General features: G+C 37.5%; 1 protein-coding gene and 1 long non-coding RNA gene across 3 annotated transcripts; one reads left to right on the forward strand and one right to left on the reverse strand.

Moving 5' to 3' along the window:
• arhgdig (Rho GDP dissociation inhibitor (GDI) gamma) lies at positions 1-24,510 on the reverse strand. The gene is made up of 6 exons (XM_004071755.5): positions 23,755-24,510; positions 14,218-14,391; positions 12,954-13,037; positions 3,017-3,093; positions 1,882-1,945; positions 1-1,803 (listed from the first exon to the last, which is right to left on the reverse strand). The coding sequence occupies exons 1-6, from the start codon at positions 23,825-23,827 to the stop codon at positions 1,607-1,609; spliced, it is 669 nt and encodes a 222-aa protein (XP_004071803.1). The 5' UTR covers positions 23,828-24,510; the 3' UTR covers positions 1-1,606.
• On the forward strand, positions 9,018-9,451 carry LOC144994266 (uncharacterized). 2 transcript variants are annotated; one of them, XR_013657719.1, is made up of 3 exons: positions 9,018-9,035; positions 9,152-9,186; positions 9,261-9,396. It is a non-coding gene; the product is annotated as an uncharacterized LOC144994266 (long non-coding RNA). The 2 variants fall into 2 exon arrangements; XR_013657720.1 differs by having other exon boundaries at positions 9,021-9,035; positions 9,375-9,451.
• Positions 24,511-24,611: the final 101 nt, after the last annotated feature.

Raw genomic sequence — 24,611 nt, forward strand, 5'->3', positions numbered from 1 at the left:
TGTCAAAGTGGGGCTGAGGGATTCAAGCATCAGCCACATGCCTTTAATCCCCTGGCACCGCTTCACAAATTATGCAATTCAAATCCCATTAAATACAGCTCATCTTCTCATATTTAAGGTTGCTTGGACAGTATTAGCACTGAGTTATGTGAGCATATGGTGGACTTATCTGACCCCCATTCTCATGGGAAACATTTAATGTTTTGACAAAAACGTGTTGCTATTTCATCCTTCCTGTGCTATTAAATGATTTAAAACATTGAATAAAATTGTGTCTTGTTGCATTTTGCTGTTGACTGTCATTTAACTGCAGCTGAGTGTAATTTTAGGATGTTTTGTACAATTTTGCCTCCTTTGGTGATGTAAGACAGACTTTTTTAGTTAGCGGGCTAATTACTTTGAGATATAATGGCTTTAGTTGTTGAATTTTTTTTAATTAATTTTATTAATTATTGTATTATGATACAAGAGATTCAACAGCAATAGTAGAAGATGCGACACTTGTTACAGACAACTCATTGCAGCCTTCAGAAATAATCCCTGTAAATACTTTATGTGAAGGAACTGCAACCACCTGGGCACATGGATCTTTTTGCTTCTTCTTATTTTTCAAAATTCATTATATTTAGAATTTATTCCTAAAAAAAAGAATTCAACCATGCAGCACACAATAAACCAATGTTTACAGTTTGTCTTAGACCACAACAACTCAATAAAACAGTGTTATGTTTGGATACATGAACCAATTCCAAAGTCTTCTTTTTTGTTCATTTTCATTAGCTGGAAAGCTTCAAACACATCTTTAGTTACGTCTAGTCCGTTTACTATCAGTGAAAACTTACTTTTTTGGAAAACATTTCACATACAGCAAACATTGTGAAATCCTACGGAACTTACATGCATCTCCATCTACAATATATACAGTCAAGTTTTAGTTGTGCTGTTTCTACAAACTTTGAGCTTTTAGGAAGAAAAATTAAAACTCATATGATCAAGTATAACTTAAAATACTTTTTGAAACAAAATTGTGTCAGCGTTTCTTTTTTTATAATTTACAATAAAGAAAAGGAGAAACTGTAAAGCTCAGATTAAAAAAAGATTGTATATTTGTTATTAAAGACAAGTAGAAAAATTAGCACTTAAAAAAACATCTCTTGATTTTCATTTTCTTTTGTGAAAAAGAAGTTGTTGTTTTTTTGTTCTAAAGTGTATAGCGATGCTTTTAATTTGGTGATTTATGACTAACTTTTTACAGGCTACTATTGATATCCAACTACGTTAATGTGCATTCCTTTCATTAAGCATTAAAGAATGAAGGCAAAAGTCACCTCAAGCTAGAAGATAGGCATCTCATAACCCTGAATTTAGATTTAGATTAAACAAAACTGCTTGGTTTGCTTTGGGAGCTGTTGTTCATGAGCACCACACTATATCTTCGGCTAAATCTACCCTTTCATAACGGACTCCCTTTCTAGGACAGGCTGGAGAAGAGAAAAGGAAACGGAGGAATCTAGGATCTGAAGGACCCAGAGGAAGAAGAGGAAGAGGGCAATATTAAGGGATGAGATGAAGAACAGGAGAAAAAGAGGAGCCAAAATGTGCTCCCTTAGTTCCAGTCCTTGCTGATGTTGATGTTCCACTCCCAGGTTAGGTGGATATTCTTGTCATCATCAGTGAAGCAGGACTTGACTAGGTATTGGCCACGGGACAAGACGCCTTTTGGCGTTTTGTCAGGGGGGCACAAAAACTCCTGCTCCTCCTCCCGGGGGCCGTAACTTCCCACCATGAACACCATCTTGTTGACTGGAAGATAGATGATAGAGAGTACATCATGCAGAAATAAAAGCTGCCAAAATCAAAGATCTGTGATAAACCTCATACTTTTCACTCCTTTTCTGTAGGTCACATGCCGGTACTTCAGGCCAGAAACTATTTCTCTGTTCACCTGTAAACACATAGATTTACATTTTAATATGACATGAGACTAAATTTGATTTTTCATCAACTCTTACCTGACATGTCAAGAGTTTTTAAAGTAAAAGCTTCTCAAGCTGTAAAAATCATGTCATTTGAGAAAAAAAAATCAAAATCTGACCGGGTTCATTTTAGGTTAGAATTTTGAAGCAAAAAATGTTTTTTTTTAATTATTTAGACTGAAGCTTCATTTTAAACATGCACTATGCATTTATGAATGTGGAAACAACTTTTACAAACTTTTTGCTCGTCTTTATCTTTCTGAACAAGCTGCATGTCTGGTTTTCTTTGATAAAAGCACTGGCTTCAAAACATTCTTTTTAAGTTTTACGATGCTTGCCTCCTCTGCATCTCATCCTCTGGCTATAAAGACATTTACATCTCATTCTCTAAGTACAATGAGTCTTGTATTACTGTCTGCAAATGGAAGCAGATGAAATGGGAAAAGGCTTTTCAGTTTTGCTCCAACTTCATGTGAAATAATTTTATATCTTTTTATGTATATGTATGTATATACACATACATATATATATACATATATATACTGTGTATATACATACATACACATCAATAACAATAATGACTTGTAAGGAAAATGCTTCTGATAACGTTTAAAATTAATTTCAACATTTAGCCTTTATTCTGAAAGGCCAAACTTGACCTTTATTTTTCTTTCATGTTGTTGACAATGCTTCATGTTAATGATTACAGTAAATGCAAGATCAACATCTACGTTGACATTTTTGGATCTTTCTTTGTTTTTCATCACATTTTTTGTTTAAATTAGAGTTTAGTCCTGTTTATGCTAATTTATTGATTTAAAAAAGCAATGTGATGACATGATGAATTTAGGATGTCATAATTAATTCTCGGTGCATTACAGATGCAACACAACTCAATCCTGTGAAGCTTTGCACATAGAAAAACCTGAAAAGACAGAAAAATCTGTCTTAAATAAAGTGGTTTTGTTTGATGCTATACGGGGTCTGATTTTAAAGTGCACATTGAGTCTTATTTAGCACTGTGTTATCAGGCATATTACCTTGAAGTGTATCTTTAGCCTGTATTTCACTCCTTCCTGCAAGGTGAAGCTCTTCTCCTTCAGAGCGTTCAGGTCACCTGCCAAAAGACAAACAGTGATATTATTAAAGGTGATGTCCCATGAAACAGTTGGAAAGGAGGCAGCATCGTGTTCAAGAGATTTATCTGCAAATGTGCTCTTATTTTTTCGATTTTGACTCCCAGCTGAACCGGGAAGAAGATTTAGAACATGCATCATCATTTGTGGTTCAATGAGGTCTTGCTTAGAAGGAGGATGAGGAGGAAAGCATCTCGAAATGTGGAAGCAGAGGGAGAGATGCAGCCACTTTCTAATCATTTTATATGTCAATTTCACTGAGCAGCAGTGCTGAGTGTTTTCTAATGGAGGGAAGGAAAGTAGGAGAAAAAGGAGAGATAAAGGGAGAGGGGGAATAAACAGCAGACAGCAGAGTTATGAGGAGGTGAAGAGCACGGCTTAGATTACTGTTCACATATTTAAAAATTTTTGTTTTTAAGACTTTATGACACATTTTAAAAGTTTTTAAGTATATATCTAATATCTCCAAGGGTTTCCTAATCGAGGCTAAGATCTGTTTTGAATCAAATCCTACGTCCTCTTCTTCCTCCTCCATTGCCTCGTTTCACCCTCTCTTCCTAATTCATCCCTAATTCATCTCCTCCTCTGTTTTGTGTCGCCTCATGACACCAAGACAACGGGGGGGGGGGGGGGGGGGGGGGACTTGCATTTTGTGGGAACGTTTGAAAAAGACAGTAGGTCAGTGTGGAATGCTCTCAACCTGTCCAACACACTCACAGGTCTGTCTTTGACTGTCACAGCAGATGAGCCAATCCTGAATGTGAATTACATTCATACCGCTAAAACATGTACGTGATACCTTGTAGGAATTTATGCAAAATGTACAACCATGTCCCATTAAAAGCAAAACTGTTTTTGCAACTTTTAAAGAAAATGCACAACTTTTTTTATATTCTAACATATAGAAAAAAGTTTATTTACTGTAAAAAAAAAAAAAAATTTACTGTAATCTTATTGTGGTCCTCTGGTTACTGTTGAGAATGAGGGTTTTAAAGTTCCACTCTGATCATCTTTTGATCTATTTCAAAGGGTTCCCAGTGGTCTTTAACCATAACTGTGTGGGTTTTTGCCAAAATAGAAGAACACTGATTTTTTTTCTTGAACAGCAGTAGTTCATTAGAAATTTGCCTCTGAATTATGGGCGGGACCATTTGCCCAGAGCAAGCTCCCCCTCCCCATTGCTGAGACCTTTTTTACGATCATTTTCAAACAGCATTTTTTCATTTTTTCATGTGCTCCTGATTCACAATGATTTGAATTTTAAAAAACTCTTTAATCTTTAGCTGTTATTGGAGCTGTGTATCTTCCCTTCAGAGGGAAACAGAAACTGACATATTTATAAAGCTGCAAAACACTAAAACCCTTTTCTGTTTTTGAGGCTTTGGAATAGGCTTGAAACAGAGTTTGAGCAATTTTCAAGCTGGAGTCAGTTGAAAAAGCTGTTCAGAATCATACTTTTTATAAAACACAACAAGCGTGTCATCTTGACTTAGAGTTTATAAGCAATGTGGATCTATCTGGTCTAGTTTAAGAATGCAGCTAGAACCTCATGTTAATGTGGACTATTTGTACAAACAATCAAAAATATGGCAAACGAGGTAAACACAACTCAAATACTTTGTCAGTCAGGAATACAGAGAGTCAGTAGATATCAAATGTAATGATGATTTTGACTGAATCTTCCATGTCAAGTTTTTAAATAAAGTTGGCTGTATTTTGGACGGCTCTGACAAACAGTATGACACAAACATCTGTATAACAAATCAAACATGTTTAGAGATGAAAACTCTGCAATCTTTTTAAATTCTGCTTTTTGTGTGTTCTTGTAACAGAATTTGGATATGATTTAAGACAGCCACACATCTACTTTCCAATTTGACGATTTTTGCTCAGGCGCTTGAACAGGTTGCCCATTGATCGACCCCTGTAGGTACCAAAAGTATTCAGCTTGCAATAACTGTTCAGGGTCCTGCGACTATGATGACATCACACCGCTTGGACAAACTACAAAGCTACGTAATGTCGAGCTGTTCTTTTCCCTCATAACTAATAATGCCTTCCTGCAGTAAATACAAAAAAGCAATTCAAACATGTTATTTTGCTCAGCTTTATAATTTAATATAAGTGTAACGGTTTTAGTTTCTTTACTTTTGTTTTCCAGTTGTCTTTTGTTTTTTCATCTTTGGAGTTAACTTCCTGTTTTGTTTTATAGGTTTCCTGTTTTGTTGTTGTTTCGAGTTTTACTTTTGGACCCCATCTGCCCTCATTGTTTCCATCTGTTCCTCGTCAGTCCTGTATGTATTTAAGTCCTCTCTTTCCCTTCCTCCTGTGCTGGTCCATAGTCTGTTACTATGCTGTCCCCCCTGTTTCGTGTATATCAGATGTTTCTAGTGTTTCGGGTTTGCCTGCCTACAGCAATGGTTTTTGGTTTGTAGTTTTGTTAGGTTATTTTTTGAGTATTTAAGATCCTGGGGGGGGTATTCCAGAAAGCAGGTTATACTAGCTCCCACGGTAAGTTTGAGGCTAAGGAAGTTGATAACCTCAGCTTTCGGTGCCAGAAATGGAGGTATGTTTCAGGGTAGGTCAAGTTGCCATAGTAACTCATGCTCTGAACATAACCTGGTCTGGAGCAGGTTTAGTTGAAGGTTAGTTTGTTTACAGAGAGGTGAAGCAGCATGCCGTGTCCATTTGAAGATGATTTAGTGAATGAAGAAGCTCAGATAATACTTTTTCCACCGTGAGAGGGTGATTAGACCACGTATGGATGTTGGAAAAATAAACTTTTTTACTTTGATCTAACTTAAATATTTGCTTCAGTTAAGATAATTAAAAATCTTTTTTTGTTAAGTCAGTTTAAAAATAACACATAGTTTTCAGACAGTTATTTTGCTTACATTGAAATTAATTCAATTAAGCAGGTGTATCTTTGGTGCTGCTGTTAGATTGGCACCGCAAAGGATTGTGGGATACCATCCCCTTTGCCTGTCTGGACGGATTTGGGTTTAAGTGTGGTTTTTTGACTAAATGTGTTTAGTTGTTTAGCTGTTTTACTGTGTTTAACCGTGTTTTGCCGGGTTATTTTGTCCTACTTTGCTCAAGTCTCTGCACCATGAGTGAGAGGGAGGGAGAGGATGATGAGTTTATATAGCATCCCTACGGACAATTAAAATATTGACAATGTTGGAAAATTCCAAAATGAAAGAACCCTCTACGCATAAACTGTTTTGTTCTTTTTATTGTTATAAAAATGAGGATCTGCCGGCTCAAACTTAGACATATGAGAGTTCAAGAATTATAATTCATTACGATGGAAAAAAGATTACTTGAATTGGAGTAATATGACATTTAGTTAAATAAATATGTAAATTTGAGTTGTATTAACAATTATTGAGTATTATAGACATAAAAAAATTCGGTTGAATACATTTAACTCAATTAAGTGTTACCAATAGGAGTAATTCATTTAAGCTGGCAACATTGGATAAGGTGTGTGTGTGTGTCTGTGGGTGTGTGTGTGTGTGTGGGTGGGTGGGTGGGTAACTAACTTATCCAATGTTGCCAACTTAAATGAATTACTTCTATTCTGAATTACTTCTGAAGTATAGCGCTTTCTTTTTTTCTCCACGCGTTTCCATGGTGACTCCGGAAATCAGCGATCTAATGAGAATGTCTTTATGTACCTGCTGTGCACGTGCATTAACCCAGTGTTACCAAGTCGAGCGTAATTGCGCCAACTCATTACCGGTCTTTTGGAACCGACATACCCCGAGTAAGCAAGTTCAGGTGGATTTCAGCCAGAGTTCAGGATTAAAGTCAGGCTAGTTTAAACATGCTTCCTGATCTCCTGGAACCTTCTGCCTCTTTCTCCTCTCTGCATCTGGGTACTCTCCCAATCCCCCGCCGTAACAATAAGTTTATTGTCTTTATATCCAACCTGGCGTTTACTTTGAACAATTGATGTACATTTTATTGTTTTTTTGTTTTTTTGCTGTATGTCACCTGTGTTCTAAAACGAATAAAATAATAAAAAACTGCGAGGTTGTTTGATTTCTCCTAAGGAGTAGCGGCTTTACCAACATTGCAACCCAACCCAAAATGGACCTGAGACCTGAGTCTGCAGTGCACCTCCACCTGGAGGCCACAAACCACTCGTTAGAGGAAGGTAAATGGCATATGCTTATATAGCGCTTTCTACCTTCTTTCGAAGGCCCAAAGGTGAAGGTGAAGTCCGAATTCTAGCCAGAAAAGATGGTTTGACCGAGGAGTCAGAGAAGCCATCTTTGTCAAGAAGGATAAACCTTCTCTTAATAAGAATGGTTTCAGGTTTATTCTTCCATCCATCTACGGCAGTGTTCTTCTACACCCAAACAAACCGAACCAGTTCCACCTGGGTCGTTGACAGCTGAAAGAGATGACCAGTTTGGGGAGGGAGTCACTGTCTCCCCAACCCCCAGCTGAGGACGAAGGACTCTTAACGACCTGAAACCATGTAGTCTCAGGCAACATTTACACTACATGGTTCAAGTGACCCAATTCCAATTTTTCCTCTCATGTGGCACAGATCGGATATGACCGGTGAACGTGTAAGCAGGACAAAAGCGCATGGATTCCGATTTTCTCAGATCGGATACAGGCCTCATTCATATGTGGAAATAAATCGGATACGTGCATTTGCGTGTGCCATGTAAGCAGACAAATCGGAATTTCCCCCGTAAATGTGAGTCGTACGTCAGTGACGTCAACTCAGGACACCACCAACTGAGATCACATGACTTATTAAGGTGCTTTTGTGCGCTGATGTAGCTGTGTTACCTTTCAGCCTCAGGCTTCAGATCGTAATTGGAAACCGCTGTTATTTCCGGTCCGGTCCCGGTAGGAACGCAAACGGTAACTAATCAAGCTGGACACCGTTGCTATGGAACAGGCTATAAGCCGGTTATATCTTTACTTGTGTTGTTGCGGAGTGGGGACGTGTATGTGTGTAAGGAGAGGAGAGGGGGTGTGAGCGCGGAGCGGGAGAGTGTCGGAGAACCGTAATAAAAGGTGTCTCCCCCAAAAGAACTGTTTTGGAGGCTTTCTTAACCCACTTTGGAGGCTGAGGATTCCGAACGGGAAAGTGAACCCCGAAGTAGAATCCGCCTTCGGCCCTGGAGAAAATCTCCTGTGCGTTTCTGACCACGATCGGAAAAAGAGAGGTCATCGCGCAGGAAAGGTTCAGCGCTTGAATCAAACTGTTAGTACAGCACGTCTGCAAACCCTTCCTCATTCAAAACTCAGAGAGAGCACATAAGCCGGCCGAGCAGCCCCCCTTTTTCCTTTCGTATCCCCTCTCATTCGCCTGCTCCATCCTGGAGCGCCCAAGGCAACGCCTCCTTCCTTTGCTGCGTTGCCTCCATAACAACCACAGTCACACAAAAGTCCGAAGTAGGTCTGCGCAAGGCTGCTACGTAGTCCTCAGAACGTCTACGTTTGATAGGTTCAACATTGTATAGTGTAAATGCAAAAATCAGATACGGTGATGTCAGCGGGTCGTCAAAAAAATCGGACATAGTCAGAAAATCGGAAATGGGCATCAAGACCTGCAGTGTAAATGTGGCCTATGATATTAGTTATCCAGTTTCAGGTTTGTCTCCTCCCCCATGAGTCTTAATAGATAAGAATTAATATACTTATTATGTCTATGAAGACTCTCATTCATTCAGGTTGATTCCATCATAGTAGTAGGTTTAAAGGTTGTCATCTGGACATGGTTTTTAAAGTTGAAGATGTGACAGACAGGGTTGTGGGTGGTAGTCCCTCATGGTGTACCATAGGCTAACATTCAAGGCCACCACCTGTCTGTTGAGCTGTGATTGGCCCATGAGGTTGATAAGTAGCAGCTGTGGGACTTCCAGCTAGATGCTGGTTTCCTGGTTTGGCCTTGGTGAGTGATCTTGACATGTGGACCTTTTTACTAAAGTTTTTAATAATTTGAGTCCTTTTACTGAAGGTTTTAAGCATTTGAGTTTGCAACATTTTAAATTGTATTTATATTAACAGGTGGTGGAATGAGTTCTGACCCTGGGACATGAGAGGTAACATAAGGCTTTGTAAACATGTTTGTCCCAGGGATAACTAATTTGTTTTGTTTTGTTTTTTTTTCCAGCAGAGTTGCCACTGCCGTTTTGCATTTACTTTTTTTAGCGACTGTTTTTAATGGTTTAATCAAGCTTGACACCCTTGTTTTTATCCATTTTAAACTGTGTTTTGTGCCCCTTTTTAGTCTTTTGGTGGTTGGACCTGGCTGGAGGTGGCTGCCTCCTCCCTTCATCCTTATGGTAGCTGGTGGGTGCCATATAGTCGCATCGCGTAAGGGGGTCCCCTGTTTCGGCTTACAAGTAGTGGTGTACTGCTCAGGTCCTCTGTTTTGTGTTTTCTATTAATCACTGTTGGGGTTGTGGTGCGTTTGTGTATTGGGGCCCTGAACAGGTACTCCCGGTGAGGGTTTTGATTGGAGATCTCCCTTGGCGTTGTTAGTGGTAACCCACCGGTACGGTGGGGCTAAGGATTCCCTGGAGGCAGCTGCCCTCATGCAGTGTTGGAGCGTGGTCCAACTGTCTGAGTACATTGTAACCTTATCTTTTATGGAACTTGTGTCAAGTTTAATTGTATATTAACCACTACCAAATCCAGGCTCCATTTGGGGTGCAAATGTAAGCGGGCATTCGGTCACAAAGATGATTCACCTCTTATCCAAAAGGCTTTGTCAACACAGGGGTGAATGAATAATGGACACATAAGCACTTTGAGCATCTGGAAAATGGCAGATGAATCCAATCCATTATAATTATTTAAAAAAACTCATATGGAGTTCTGATCGAAATTTTGAGAACAATCTAATGGGTCATGGTTTGCATTGAAAAGCCTTTAGTGTATTTTGTTAAACTCTGCATTAAAACTGAGAAATGCTGAACAAGTAACTGTAGCTTTACCTTTTACAGATTTAACTGGTAAACACAATTGCTCCATTCTTTTATGATATAATAAATGCTATCTGGTAAGTTTATAACAAATTTTCCTTTAGAAGTTCCAATAAATGTTGTAGGTTCTGTTGCTTTAACTCTTTGCTGAACACTCCATGCTTTTAAGTTCACCATCTTGTTTTTTTTTTTTTTCCCCTTACTGGCATCCAGCTGCCAGTAAGTTCCTGAAATCTACAGCAACTTGTTTAGTGTAGCTTGGAGTTATGCTTTGGGTCTTTAATGTAAGCATTTTGGGGGTTTGACAGATTAACTACTGTTGGCACATTTACAAACGCTGCAAAAAAATGTGGCTACCAAAGCATGAATTAAAAATTGCCAAATGAGTTTCAGGTATTCTAGTAATACAATATTGATTTCCACACAGCAGTCTTGTTTCAGACTGTGGAAGAAAACGAAAATACTTTTTGTTTCTACTATGCCAGCTGTGAAATGCTGGAGTTTACTCTAGGCTCTTTACTGTAGTATGAACCTGACTCTTGCTCTTCTCCCTTTCATGGTAATATCGTTGTAAGTCACTGCTGCAGTCTGGAGAGTATAATGGGGTCTCTAATGCATTTAGCCTACAATGAAAATTCCATTTTATGTCAAGAGCCACACGCTTGCATTTCTAATTGCAACATGAAACCAGTGTGTCTCATTACAGCACTGCAGCTCCAGATTTACAACGGTTGGTTTTGTTTTTTTTACACATTTAGTTTAAGTTTTCTGCCAAAAAAATTCCCTTCCTTTAAAAAAAAATGATTTCACCAAACATTTTTGTTGGATTAAGAAAAAGGGAGATTTTGTTTAAAACAATATTTAAAATAAATACACTGTTTTTTTTTAAATATTTAATAGAGGTAACGATAATCAGAGAGTAAAATCAAATTAGCAACTGACAATCTACTTCACCTGCCCAATAATTACTCTAAAGTAAATCAATTTTAAACTAAAATAACCCTTAGGTGTTAAACCACCAAGCAGTTCCCTAATTCTGCCTAATACTCTTCTAACATTCTAGATAAATTTTAACTAATCAATAAATGGCTTCATTAACCCTGTAAACCACACTATACTAAATAATCGACAGAAAATTCATTTCTTTGGAAATAAAATGCTTTTCAAACCCTTAATTGAAATCTATAAAAACATTTTGCAATTTTTTTTTTATTTATTTAATGAGCTATAGATAGTATCAAGTATGATACTTTGAGTGATTTGGTAACTTTTCGCTCACAACAACCTTAGTTGAAGTTGCAAAATTGTTGAGTTTTTAGAAAAAAGCACCTAACCCACTGTCTCAAATTTGATCCAAAAATTTTTAAGATTTTTTAACTTACAAAATAGTTATCAGCACATTTTCCATTTTTTTCTAACAGGTAGTAATTTGAAAAATGTATAACTATGGCGTTTCATGCCTGCCATTATTTAAACGAGCGCAAAGACAACTGAGCAAGTGTTTTCTGGAACTGAGTGAGCAAACCTTACAACTGCGCAAGCCCAATTCTAACGGAGCGACCCCGCATTTTACAGCTGCACGGTTGCAATCGTAAAATTAAAATGTTTTTATAATGGCAACCATTATTTTACAAAAATGACAGTAAAAATTGTCAAGTCATTTAATGACGGATCAAGCAAAGTCGCGGAAGACGTGAGTTAACTTCAAATTAAAGTGAGAAACCCACAGGTCTATGGTTGTTGAGCGGCGATCCTGTGAGCTCGTTGGGTTTGCGCGCAGTGTTGAGGGGGTGTTTTTGTCACTTGGGGACGGTGTTCAGGGGGTGTGTTTGTCACTTGGGGACGGTAACCTTTCTGGTTGATCTGATTGGCTGAAATTTGCATGTCAAATCCGCTGAGGCAGCTTTCATTTTTTTTAGAGGTTTTAATAGAAAAAAAACTGTGGATATAACGTGGATTAAAACGTTAATGAATACTGTGATTTTCACATTAGAAGAACTTGCAGCACAAAAAAAAAACACTGCACTTTCTTACCTTGGTCTTGGGTCGTTGGTTAACATTTTAATCCACATTACATCCGCTGTTTTTTATGCTATTAAAGCCTCTTAAATAGCGGTGGTGAACAAGTTTAACACAAAGAGCTGAAATTTTTAATTGTGATTGTCAAAGAGCCACACCACGCACTGAACTGCAAACGCAGGAGCGAAGTGAGCACGCAGGACCACCGCACCGTTAGGATTGCAACCGTGCAATCCAGTTGTAAAATGCAGGGTCGCTCAGTTAGAATTGCGCCTAAGCGGTTGTAAGGTTCGCTCACTCAGTTCCTGAACACACCCGCTCAGTTGTCTTTGCGATCGTTCAATTCATGGCAGTGATGAAACCCCACAGGTAATGCTGTCTTTTTTGAAACAATTTAAAGCTCAATGTAACATTTTACTTTCGAAAAAGTATGACTTTTTCTTGTAAATTACGACTTTTTTAGGCATGATTGTATAACTTTATTCTTAAAAATTGCTGAATTTGATTTCGTAATAGTACAACTTCATACACAAGATTTTTTTACTTTTTTACTCACAATTTTACAAATTTAATCTCACATATTTGTTAATTTTCTTTTTTTATATGGTGGCACTAACACTCCGTCCCACCTTTTAAATACCCAAATTAAGATTTTAAAAAGTGAAATAAACGATGGATTCTTCTCACTGGTTGAAATTAAGTGAAATTAATAGCCTGATCTCTGCCTTTAGGAGCAGGTGATTGCTTTTTATTTTGTATTTTTTGAAAGTAAACAAAAATATTGTGGTAATGAGGAAATTTCTCATTGAAAAAAGACAGAAAAATATTTTATTAGGAAAGAGCATCTATTCTAAAGCTTGTACCTGTCAGATCCATGGTGATTGGTTGAGGAGCCTCGTCACACACCAGGGTCAGTCTGGTCACCTTCACTTCTGGCCCAGAGGGGTCTTGGGGGTGGAAACAAAGTGTTTTTATTAAAGAGGAAGGAAACAGATTCATTTAATCAACTGTTTACTGTTTGATGTTTGAAATAAAAAAGACAAAATTATGTACAAGCTTGGCAAAAGAGTAATTGGAGACAATTTAAAAAAATTATCAGATAAATTACAAATTATAAAGCTGAAATAAATGCATCTATAATTGCTTTGTAACTAAAGTCAATGTCCTCATGTATTGATCACTATTTAAGCTATTATTTAATTTATTTGATCTATTTTATGTGAAGCAAAAATGAAGATTCAAAACAATAAACAAATGTGAACATTTCTATATTAAAATTAATCAAGAATTTAATTTTTTTTTTATGTATAAATGTTTTTTACTTTTTACACATTTTGATTTTTTTACATACGGAAAAATAATAGTTAAAAATAATCCAAGTTGTTTGTTGGGTTGTTTTAACTCAACTCTGAGGTTAAAAAGGATTAACTTTTTAATGTTGATTTGATTCTGGAAAGAAAAAAACGTACATTGGGTCAAAATGAAACCACTATAACCTAAAAAATTAGTATTGCTCCAAAGATAACCCAACATGAATAAACAAATTGGTTAAAGAAATAATCCAACTGTTTGAAGACTGTAGTCTAATATATTATTTTTTTGTAAATATCTATTCAAAAACATATCTAAAATTAAAATGTGAAGTGTTTTTGGGTAAGGTAAGAAAAAAAAATCTGCTGTTCATCATTATTGTCAAATGAAAAATGTGGCTTTTTACTCCATCTTTTTGTCTCCCATGGCTGCACTTTCATGTGTTGTTTGGGATTTGTGTATAGACTTTTTGTCTATAGAATCCTTTAGTGGATGTATGGATTTAACATCTCAATTTGGTGAAATACACAGGTTAAAATGGACAGTAACTTCCTCTGGTCTTTCTTCTCTCTTGTAACAGCCTTTGATGTAAAAGCTGCTGAGCTGTGCTTAGTTGCAGCAGAGGGAGCTGTCAGGGCTATTTCACTGAAATCAAGACTCTACGTCTGGACTGAAGATGCTGATGTAGCAGATCTGCAGTATATGTGTGAGTAAAGCTCAAAGACGTTTGGAGTGAAAATTGGTATCAGATCCACTGTCATGCTCACTGACATCGAGTCCTCTGTCACCTTTGGCCCGGCAAACCAAAACGCCCACCTGCTGTCACAGCTTCCGGCCCCAGCAGAGTCTGCTTGTACTTCACCAGGCTCTCGTCGTCTTTGTCCATCTGCTGGATCTCCTGCAGCGACTTCTGAGTTGGAGGATTGTAGTTCAGGTTCCCTTCATCCTCCTCTTCCTCAACTGGCAAGTTGTTCTTGTCAGCCAACAGCCCTTCAGAATATAGCAGGCAGAGAAGCCATTTTGTTCAACTTTGTATTCTGCATCGTTCAGGCTGAAAGTCACTTCATATTTGTACGGGAATACAATTGCATTTTGCTTGTAATTTCTTTAATAGAAATTCATTCATTCATTTTCTTAACAGTTTTTCCCTTTCGGGGTCACGGGGCTGCCGGAGCCTATCCCGGCCACTTGTGGGTGAAGGCAGGGGACGACCTGGACACCTACGGACAATTTTAGAGTTGCCAATTAACCAATGAAGCATGTTTTTGGATGGTGGGAGGAAGCCAGAGACCCCGGAGAGAACCCACGCATACACAGGGAGAACATGCAAACTCCACACAGAAAGGTCCCCCGTTGATGTAGTTTTTCACGTCCCCCAGCCGGGACTTGAACCGGAGGCCTTCTTGCTGTGAGGCAAGAGCGCTAACCACTGATCTCCTGCAGGAAATATAGCTCACCTAAAACTTGGTCACACGAAGGCATTACTGTGTGCAGGACAATCAGGGCCATAATTCTTCAAAGAATTTAAGGTGATATTACATCACAGGTGAAGTATAATACCCTCTGCAAGCTTAGATTTCATTGTAATACATGGATACATTCCCTTTCACCCCCACAAAGGTTAGAAAACTTAAGTAAAAGGGGTAATTTGACCAAATGAAACCATGTTTGGTAGTCACAACATTTTTATGCAAATTGGAAGACGAGCAATTTGGAGAGTTGACAGATGAGTCACAATTACTACAAAAAAAAGATGCACAATCATTTTGCTCCAGTCACAAATTCCCCCACACAACTCTGAATTTAATTATAAAGAAAAACACGAACATACCCATGGAACACAATAATCCTCTGTTTCAGTAATACTAAAACAATAGAGTGGAGATCAGCCTGCAGAGGTGTGAAAGGTGGCAGTTAGATGCAGAGACTACAAAAAACACACAATTCTACATGCCTGCACAAATGCCAACGGTGCAGAACTGTTGCAATGAACTCTGCTATCCGTGTGGGTTTGCCACAGTCAGGACCAAGCCCATCGCCATGGCAACCTCTCTTCACTCTCCTTGCGGTGACATCACCTTTTGCAATGGATGTGTTTTGGAAACTGTTATACAACCCTGTGCTAGTGCACACAGATTCGCATTAAAGACTCATTACGATAAAAACTGTTATTTTTTTTAATGTTCTTGTGTTTTTTAATGCTGATTATGGAGGACATATATAAAAAAAATTAAACTTAAAATTGTATTTCCAAGTATTTCTTTATTCAAGTTGTTGTGAATAAAGAGCAGACAAAAAATGCTTTTTAAGAAATGGTGTATCTGTGATGTAGAAAATACGCTGGGCAGGTCACAAGCTCCCTTCTCCGCCCCAATCTAATGCATCCACTTGTGGACGACAAAATCCATGTAGTTGTTTCAGGTGGGGGTGTGAGGAGCTGTAATCTAGCTGGAGAGTGTGTAAAGAGAGCTCTCAGTTATAGGTGGTAGGAAAGAGGGGCGGGGTTGGACTGCATCAATGACCCCCCCCCTACAGCTGAGAGGGAATTTGTTTGAACTGCTGCCGCGCTGCAGAAAACACAGGATTTTTGATTTGGGCTAAAACTGCATAAGCGTAATTAAAAGATCACTGGGGACATTATGAAAATAAATCAAAAGATGATCTTTGTTTGGTTTTTTGGTATAGAACACACATGTGCAAATTAATAACAATCTTATTTTTTGATTTCATGTACTATTTCAGATAATTTACACTGTATCTGTGTTCAGATCTTCTACAAGTTCACCTCTTTTCCCATTTTCCCATTTCAGTTGCTTAGTTTCAAACCCTTGTTTGAAATCTACAAAAATATTTTCAAATTTATTTTTTTTAATGCGAAGGTATCAATTATGACACATCGAGTGATTTGGTAAGTTTTTGATCACAACAACGTTAGTTTAAGATGCAAAAATGTAGACACGAGTGTTCAGGGGACAAAGCACCATTCTCTCAAATTCTCACATTTTTAACATGATGTAACCGTGTTAAAAAAAATTATCAATGAAATTTCATTTTTTCAATATAGAAAGTAGTGCATAACAATACCATAACAATAGCTGAGTTATTCTCACCATAAGGTTTTGAAAATTAGAATAAAAATCCTGCCAAGGGTTTTTTAAGATTTAATGGCAGCAGTTATTTTGAAATGAGCAGGAAACGTGCTTCTACTGCCCCTAGTGGAATGATGATGAACTACAAGGTGAAAACATGGACAAAGTATCACAAAATGGGTTTTTAACAAAAAGTTTTAATCGCGCCAATGAGATAGAGGTTTCAAAAGTGTATGCATCAAATATATGAATGATTATATGGGATTAAAATATAAACAGTTAACTAAGTCAAGCTTTCACAAAATTGAGGTAAATTTAGGATTGTAATGTAATTTTTTTTTATTGAAATCATGAAAAAAAAATTTTTAACAGCGACAATGGTGGGCTTTAATGAACAAAAGGTGTGTAACCTTCATCCATGAGCACATTTGCATATGTTATACATAATATTATATAGGATCTTAAAAAATATTTTTAAGAAACACTTGTATTCTTTTGAAATTGCAATTACTTTTGGTCACTATAAAAAAGTAAAAACCAGTTGTTTTAAAGTAATGCAGAAATTCCTGAATTCCATAAGAATTGCCAAAAATTCCAAAACCTGTCTGTAATCCGATGTGGATACTACAGTCTTTCAAATATGAATCACATTTCTGCATTTACATATCAAACTGTGCAGTCCTCCCACGCGTGATGGCGTAAGTGCACACATTTGCACACACTGTGTTCTTCAAACCAGTATGAAGGCTTTTATTAAAAAAATACAGCTTCCTTTCTGACATCTGGGAGCTTATCTTTGATCTCCAGACTGCTGACCTGTCACACCAACTCAGTCAATTACCATTCGTTTTTTGAGAGGCGAATTTTTGCACCGCAGAGAAGCGATTCCCTGAAACTCAGAGAGCTTTAATATTGACGCCTTGTTAAGCTAGAGCACATGAGAAGAAATACAATCTTTGAAGAATGTCTACTTTGTTTAAAGGAACGTCAAAGAGTGTGCTGTCTTTAAAGAAAAACTAAAAATTTGACTTTTTCTTAAACTCAGTATTAGAAAAAAAACATAAAAAAGTACACATTTCCAGTAATTGACAAGTTTAACACATGCATCCCTAATGGAGAACATCGACCATTTTGTTCTGTTAGTGAAAAAAACAACTTCACAAACCTGAACCTAGAGTTTTTTGCAACATTAAGAGTGATGCAGTTACAAACTGCAACATGTTTTTGTTTGCTGGTAATTACCAATAAAACCAACAAGCTTTGAGAAAATAGACAGAGAAATCTGTTTGGCAGCTCTCACAGAGCTTCAGGGAAGGCTGCCTGCAGAGGACTGCTCACATGAGAGATGACAAATACACACACTGTGGTGCACACATGGATACACAAAAAGGTAAGTTTTGGCTCAAAGGAACGAGGAGCACTCTCATTTATTTATGGCAGATATGGAGTAAAAGCCTACAGTCTGGCTCTGTCCTGTGATACAAAACATCCACTTAGTGTGTAATGAGATGAAGCGTTCAAGCCCCAGATTCCCACAATCTGTCAAAACAAGCAGGAACACTGGTTTAGGGTGAATACGTGTGCCGAGTTGAGTTTTCCCAGTGGTTTCATCCACTGCAGATTAAGACAAAGTCTACCAGTATATGTTTGCAAAACAGCTGTCCTTACTGAATTCTGTACAGCGAATACACAGGGCAGAATGTTTTTTTTATTTTATTTTTTATTTATAGTCATGATGCTAACCATTAAATAAACCAAAACAATTGTGTCAGGATCACTAATAAGTGTCTCGATTTCCCATCTGAAGCTAAGAAGAGATTTCCAATGAAAAGTCTATGTAAACGTTTGTATACAGATGTTTGGCCTTCCGCATTCAAAAGTCTTGCGTTCACGCTTTTCCATTTTCCGGCTCTACTTACAAAACGTGCGGCCATTAAACACAAGCTGTAAGTCAAATCAACTTTGACCAATCAAGGACTCGGGTTTGATAGTGACTCATGGTTGACATCCCTTTTAATTCACGGAAATGCCAGCCGTTTGAATATTGATCATGGAGGGGAAATTAATCATTGTGGTTTGTGCCCAGCTGGAATAACATAACATGTCTTTCATATATTGGAACAGAGCTCTGAAAGAAAAAGGCTGGAGCACGATTTGTGAGATTTGCACTGCTTTGACAATTCACATTGAAGTCTCTCCCAACTGCAGGTGGTGGACATGTGTTAGGAGTAAAAGAAAAAGAAGCCGCTCCCTGTTTGTCCAGTGTAAACACCATGGGCCAACCGTGCTTTTAAGAACCCGCGTTAAGTACATTTTTGAATCTGTGTCAAATCCCCAGAATCTCTGTGGCTTCAGTATATTTCTCCCTAAGAGAAGAGATCACATCTCCCGTATTGTCAAAGCTCTTTATTGGCTCCTGGTTGCTTACCCCTTTAAATATAAAATATCAGTGCTGAATTGTAGGGCGCTCCATGGTCAAGCTCCTTTATATGTCTGTTATCTGATCCCCCCCAAAAGACAATCTCATGCATTGAAGTTGGTGGATCAGAACCTTTTAACCCTTGTGCTATCCTAGGCACTTTAACATTGGGAGCTGGGTCATCTAGACCCACTAGACAGTGCGCTGCACTTTTTTCTTCAATGATTTGTGATCTTCACTGGTGTCCATGGATTACATTAAATCCATTTCTCCTTTATCCACCTTTGTCATGGAAGGGGGAACACGTCAATGTAAGGGTGGGGTCATAGGATTGCACAAGGGTTAATGGTTTCTCACACACCCTTTCGGACCAGAGTTGACAGATTCTTCCAGTCTGCTGCTCCTAACCTCTGGAATGATCCATTGTCCCTGCATTCCTTTTATAAGTCTCTATGGTCACAGTTCATCCAAACACGCAAGACATCACCGACCCAGAGCCAAACCACCAAAGATGAAATGACTGCAGCTAAAAAACTTCTGTCCACTTGGGCCAATACGAACCAGCAATGACGTTTTTTGTTCTTTATACTAGTTAAGCACCTTGTGACTTCTGTCTGTGAAGTCACAAGGTGCTATATAAATAAAACTTACTTACAGATACTAATGTACAGGATAACATTTTTTGTAAAAAGTGTTAAATGTGAGTGTTTTTGAAAATGCAAAATTTGTTCTTTACAAATAGGACGTTCTTGAAAGGAATGTGTTTAAAGTTTTGTGCCAATTTGTTTAAAGAAAAGAGTTTGGTATTCATTTATGAAAAATTACGTTAATGAAATATCCTTTTTTAATGTTTTCTTTACTTATTAAAAAATTAATCATGTACACAGCCCTGCTTTTGTGAATGTAACAGTCTGTTCTATTCTGTTCTCACATCGTAAAAATTTGAAATAAATTGGAATTAGCTAAAAAAATGCTGCAAACACAACAGCTCATGGGTAGGAGGGAGGAAGTTACTTGAAGTTTTGACACTTTGATTTTGCGTATTTTAATTCACTCTTTATATTTCGGATACAAACATTTTTGTTATCGTGCAGCAGTTTGTTGTTCCACTTTCTTTTTGGTTGCTTGGAAACAGCTCATAGCCAGAATGAGGTGCATGTGCTTTATTTTTACACCCAACTGATAAAATGAATACATTTTTATTTTAACCTCAAGATTTGATTTAAAAAAAAGAAAAATCTGCAGGAGGATAACCATATAAATCAAAAAGGGAAAATATGACTCCTATGAAAAAAAATAAGGCAGAAACCCTGCAGTCATAAGGCTTTTATAATAACTTTGCCTCTTTTTCTCTTCACCCAGAAAACCTAAAACTGTGTCAAAAAAACGTTTTTCTGCTGTACACTTGTGTTTGCAGCATAAAGTTTATTTGCTGTTTTTTATGGTCCTAAAGCATTAATATTTGGAATTAAGAACCGGATACTGATAATTTTAAATAAAAAATAAAAAGTTAAGTAAAGCAGGGGTGGGATTATATAAGTTTGCTTCCTCGAACTCCCTTTGAAGCATTCTTTTGAACTTCTTGTGGCAATTGTGGTAGTTAATAGTTTAATTATGTTATGTTTTATATACAAAAAGCAAATGTGTTTATTTATTTTTAAGAGTAATAATTGAATAAGTTGACTTGAAACGTTCAAAAGTAACAATAAATTAAAATTTATTGAAAATTAAATAATCAAAATCAGCCATTACTTTTGAGTTGTTGATTAACAGAATTATTTAAAAAAACAAACTAACCACTGTAAATCTAGTCATCCACAAGTAGAAGAAATCAGGATGGAGCAAGGCAGAGAGAATCACAGATATGATCTTTTTCAAATGGCCTCTGCTCCTGACTTACAACAATTACAGAAATACCCAGAAATACCCAGAAAGTCCGATTTTCTTCATATATGTCCTTCATCGTGAGAAAATGCCACACAAATGTGTTAAAAACACAACTTTCAACGTGAATCTTTAATAAAATTTATTTGTTTTTGGGTTAAGGTTAAAGTACACCCTCCTGCTGATTTATCTTGAAGTAAACAATTGTAAAGTTGTGTAAAAGGAGCTCTGTGCTCCAATGGCTGCAGGTTTTTAGAGAACTGTGAAGACAACTGTGTTCATCCATTCAATCAGCACCATTTCTGATTCCCACAGAAACACCCATCTTCAGTGGCTCGATGGTGAAACAGCAGCCTATGTAATGGACCCACTTGGCGGGCCTCACACTCACCTCTGCATACTCCTCCTCTTTTTGTGTCAAGGACCAATAAAAGGTAGGATGTGAGACGCAGATTCAGCACAGCTGCTGATAGACTCTTAAACTGACGGCAGGAGTTTGTCGAGGTGGAAGTGACAAGAAACAAGTGCAAAGCAGTGAGGATGAAGCAGCGAGCTGACAATCTGGTGTTCTGGCTCAGAGAGGTAGAGCAAGGATGAGACTACCAGAGAGGAGTGACAGGAAAGAGAGAACTGAGGAAGATGAGAAGCAGCAGATAACAAACTCTTCAGGAAATGAGCAGACAAGACGAAGAAGGACAGAGGGATGGGAATTATGTGGATGATAGACAATAGTAGTAATAGACGTGTCTGAATTCCCTCTGGTGTCTGATGACTGACAACTGAAAAGACTGCATCAATTTAAACGACACCCACTCTTTTATTTTAAAAGATGCCTCCTTTATCATTCCATATTTTTGCTTTTTTGATCACATTTCCTTCCACATTCAACATTAAAAAAGAACATGATTTTAAGATTAAAACATTAAAGCAGCTAGAATGACTTAATATTGAAAAAAATACAGTGCCTTGCGAAAGTACTCGGCCCCCCTGAACTTTTCAACCTTTTGCCACATTTCAGGCTTTAAACATAAATATATAAAACTGTAATTTTTTGTGAAGAATCAACAAGTGGGACACAATCATGAAGTGAAACAAAATGTATTGGATATTTCAAATTTGTTTAACAAAAAAAATGGAACTATTGGGCATGCAATTTGCCATGATACAAATTCTAACAGTCCATTCAGTAGGACTATCAGCTGTGTTTCTACCTGACTTCTGCACAACACAACTGATGGTCCCAACCCCATTCATAAGGCAAGAAATCACACTTATTAAACCTGACAGGGCACACCTGTGAAGTGAAAAACATCTCAGGTGACTACCTCTTGAAGCTCATCAAGAGAATGTCAAGAGTATGCAAAGCAGTAATCAAAGCAAAAGATGGCTACTATGAAGAGCCTACAATATGACATATTTTCAGTTGTTGCACACTTTTTTGTCAGCCTGAAATGTGGCAAAAGGTTGAAAAGTTTTATGGGGCCGAAAACTTTTGCAAGGCACTGTATAATCCACATAGATTTGTTTTCTTGTGACTAACATCAAGTACTGTCATGTGTGCCTGGTAAAATGCATTAGATTTAATCTTCTTGCATATCAAGGAAAACATATTAGGATTCTTTTAAAATATATAATTTTAAATCGGTAAAGTTAATGTTTTTAGTTTTTTTTTTTTTGTGGGATTACAGTGCAAAATATGAAAATCTGTTAAATTTGTTTTCAATAAATAAAAGTTTATAAAAAATCCATACAATCAAAAGATTAATTTCACATTAACAAAAAAAGGGGTTATTTAAAAATGTCAATTCGTACAGTTAAAAAGTTCAAAGACAACTAGAAATTTAATTGAACAATACAACAAAAAGTCTTAAATGTGTTTTGTTTTGTTGTAAGTAAACTCCTAAAAACCTGTATGGATAAAACACAGTTATCCACTGCAAAGTTTGCATTTTTATTGCACTTAACTATTTGTGCAAAGTTTTAGTGTGTTTTAAAGGGACCCGAATCATTAACTATGAAATTTCAGATGTGGTTAATTAAATAAAAACTATTGAAAATACATTAAATAATTAATAGTAAAAACAATCATTTACCAATCTTTGAAAACATAAAAATCATGTAACAATAGTAGAAAAACAGTATCAAATCTTTTAAAATGAACCATAAAAATAAATAAAAGAAATGGTTTGGTTTCTTCTTTTACTTTACCTCACTTTATCTTTTTTGTATTTAGGCAGTGATATTTTTCAACTAAATTCTTTAAGCTTTTAGTGTCATAATCATAAATTATTTTTTGAAGCTGTTATTTAGATTATCCAAATCTTCTTTAAGCACACTTTAGATGAGAAAGCTCCTTAATTTTTTTTTCTAGCTTTTAAAAGCTGGAAGTGGAGCCAGGAAATTTTGTTCTGCTTAAAATTCACAAAACCACATTGTCCTTCTTGCTTTGAGATCTGCTATTGTATATCCTTTTTTCTTTCCCGTTGGTTTGCTTTATACCTTTTTCATTTGCATAAACTTTCCTGTTTTTTTTTCTCTGATAAAATTCTTTTGCACACATCTGTATGAACAGAGACCCCGGTTCAGTTACACCATCTGTTACTCCTTAGCAGCTCTGGAGTCAAACACATCATGCTGCTGCAAAAACAGAAAAGGCACAGTTTGACTTCCGTATCATCTTGTTGAAACACACCTTTACCCTCCTGCCAGCAATTCCAGTGCTGTATTTTGACTGTAATTACCAACCATGAGCAAATCCACACATGCAGCAGGGGGAAATCAATAGTTTTTTTATCCCCTTTGACAAGCATTTTCTACACCACACATAAAACTGTCCACACCCACCAGGATAGAGACCCACACAAACACACACACTTAGTTAAATCATCGATAGTGCAACACGCTTTTCAGCAAAGTGGGGTTTCAGCTTTAGAAGACCAACTTCCATGGGTGAACTCTCACCTCTGTAGCACATGGTGAGCCAGAGCAGCTCCAGCGCCTGACCCCCAAACTCACAGACGTCCAAGCCCAGCATGCTTCCTCTTTGTCAGGCGTTCTGAAGGGAACTGGAGGACCTCCACAGGTAGCAGGGAACAGAGGAGCATCCACAGAAGTCTTTCGGAGAGAATTCTTTTGGGGGGGTTTCAGTAAGGAGATGCAGTTGGAGATTTTGAAGAGGAGCAGGGGGGAAATGGGGTGGTGTGGAGATGCAGTGAAGCAAGCAGGGTATCCTTGGGTGTGGGTGTGGATGTGTGAGCTAGAGAGAAGGAGGATGGAGGGAGGGAGAGGCAGACGTGGGAATCAGTTGGATTTCTGCATGACCCCTCTTCCTATAAAGTGGCTGCAAAAAACAAGTAAGTTTCAGAGCGGAAACGCTAACAAATGTCCTTTTTTCTATGTTTTCTTTTTTAAATTATAAATTATTGGTGGAAGGCAGAGATGCCGAGAGCTTGCTACTGGAGACAGATGCTGCTACAACCGGCAGAGCTGTGTTCAGCTGGGCGTGCGCCGCACTCAGACACTGGCTATCGATTTGCAGACAAGCAGCCAACCCCTCCCCCCCTGCACTTCTCCTCGTGTCATCAGACTGCAATGAGCTCATCTTTTACTCCTTCCTACCTTCCTCTTACTCTCCTTTCCCAGGCTCCTTTCTTTCTGGATCTCCTTTCCTTCTCCATCCCCTGTTTTACGCCCTTTCAACTCCTAATTTTTGTCGTCACTCTATCTATGGTGTCCACACTCCCCCTAGTCAATGTGTTTAGTTACTCTCTTTTTATATCATTTATTTCTTGTGGAATCCTTTTGTCCTCATTTTTTTA

This window comes from Oryzias latipes, chromosome 8 (genome assembly GCF_053564925.1).
Source record: "Oryzias latipes strain Hd-rR chromosome 8, Olatipes_Hd-rR_3.1".
Lineage (NCBI taxonomy): Eukaryota > Metazoa > Chordata > Actinopteri > Beloniformes > Adrianichthyidae > Oryzias > Oryzias latipes.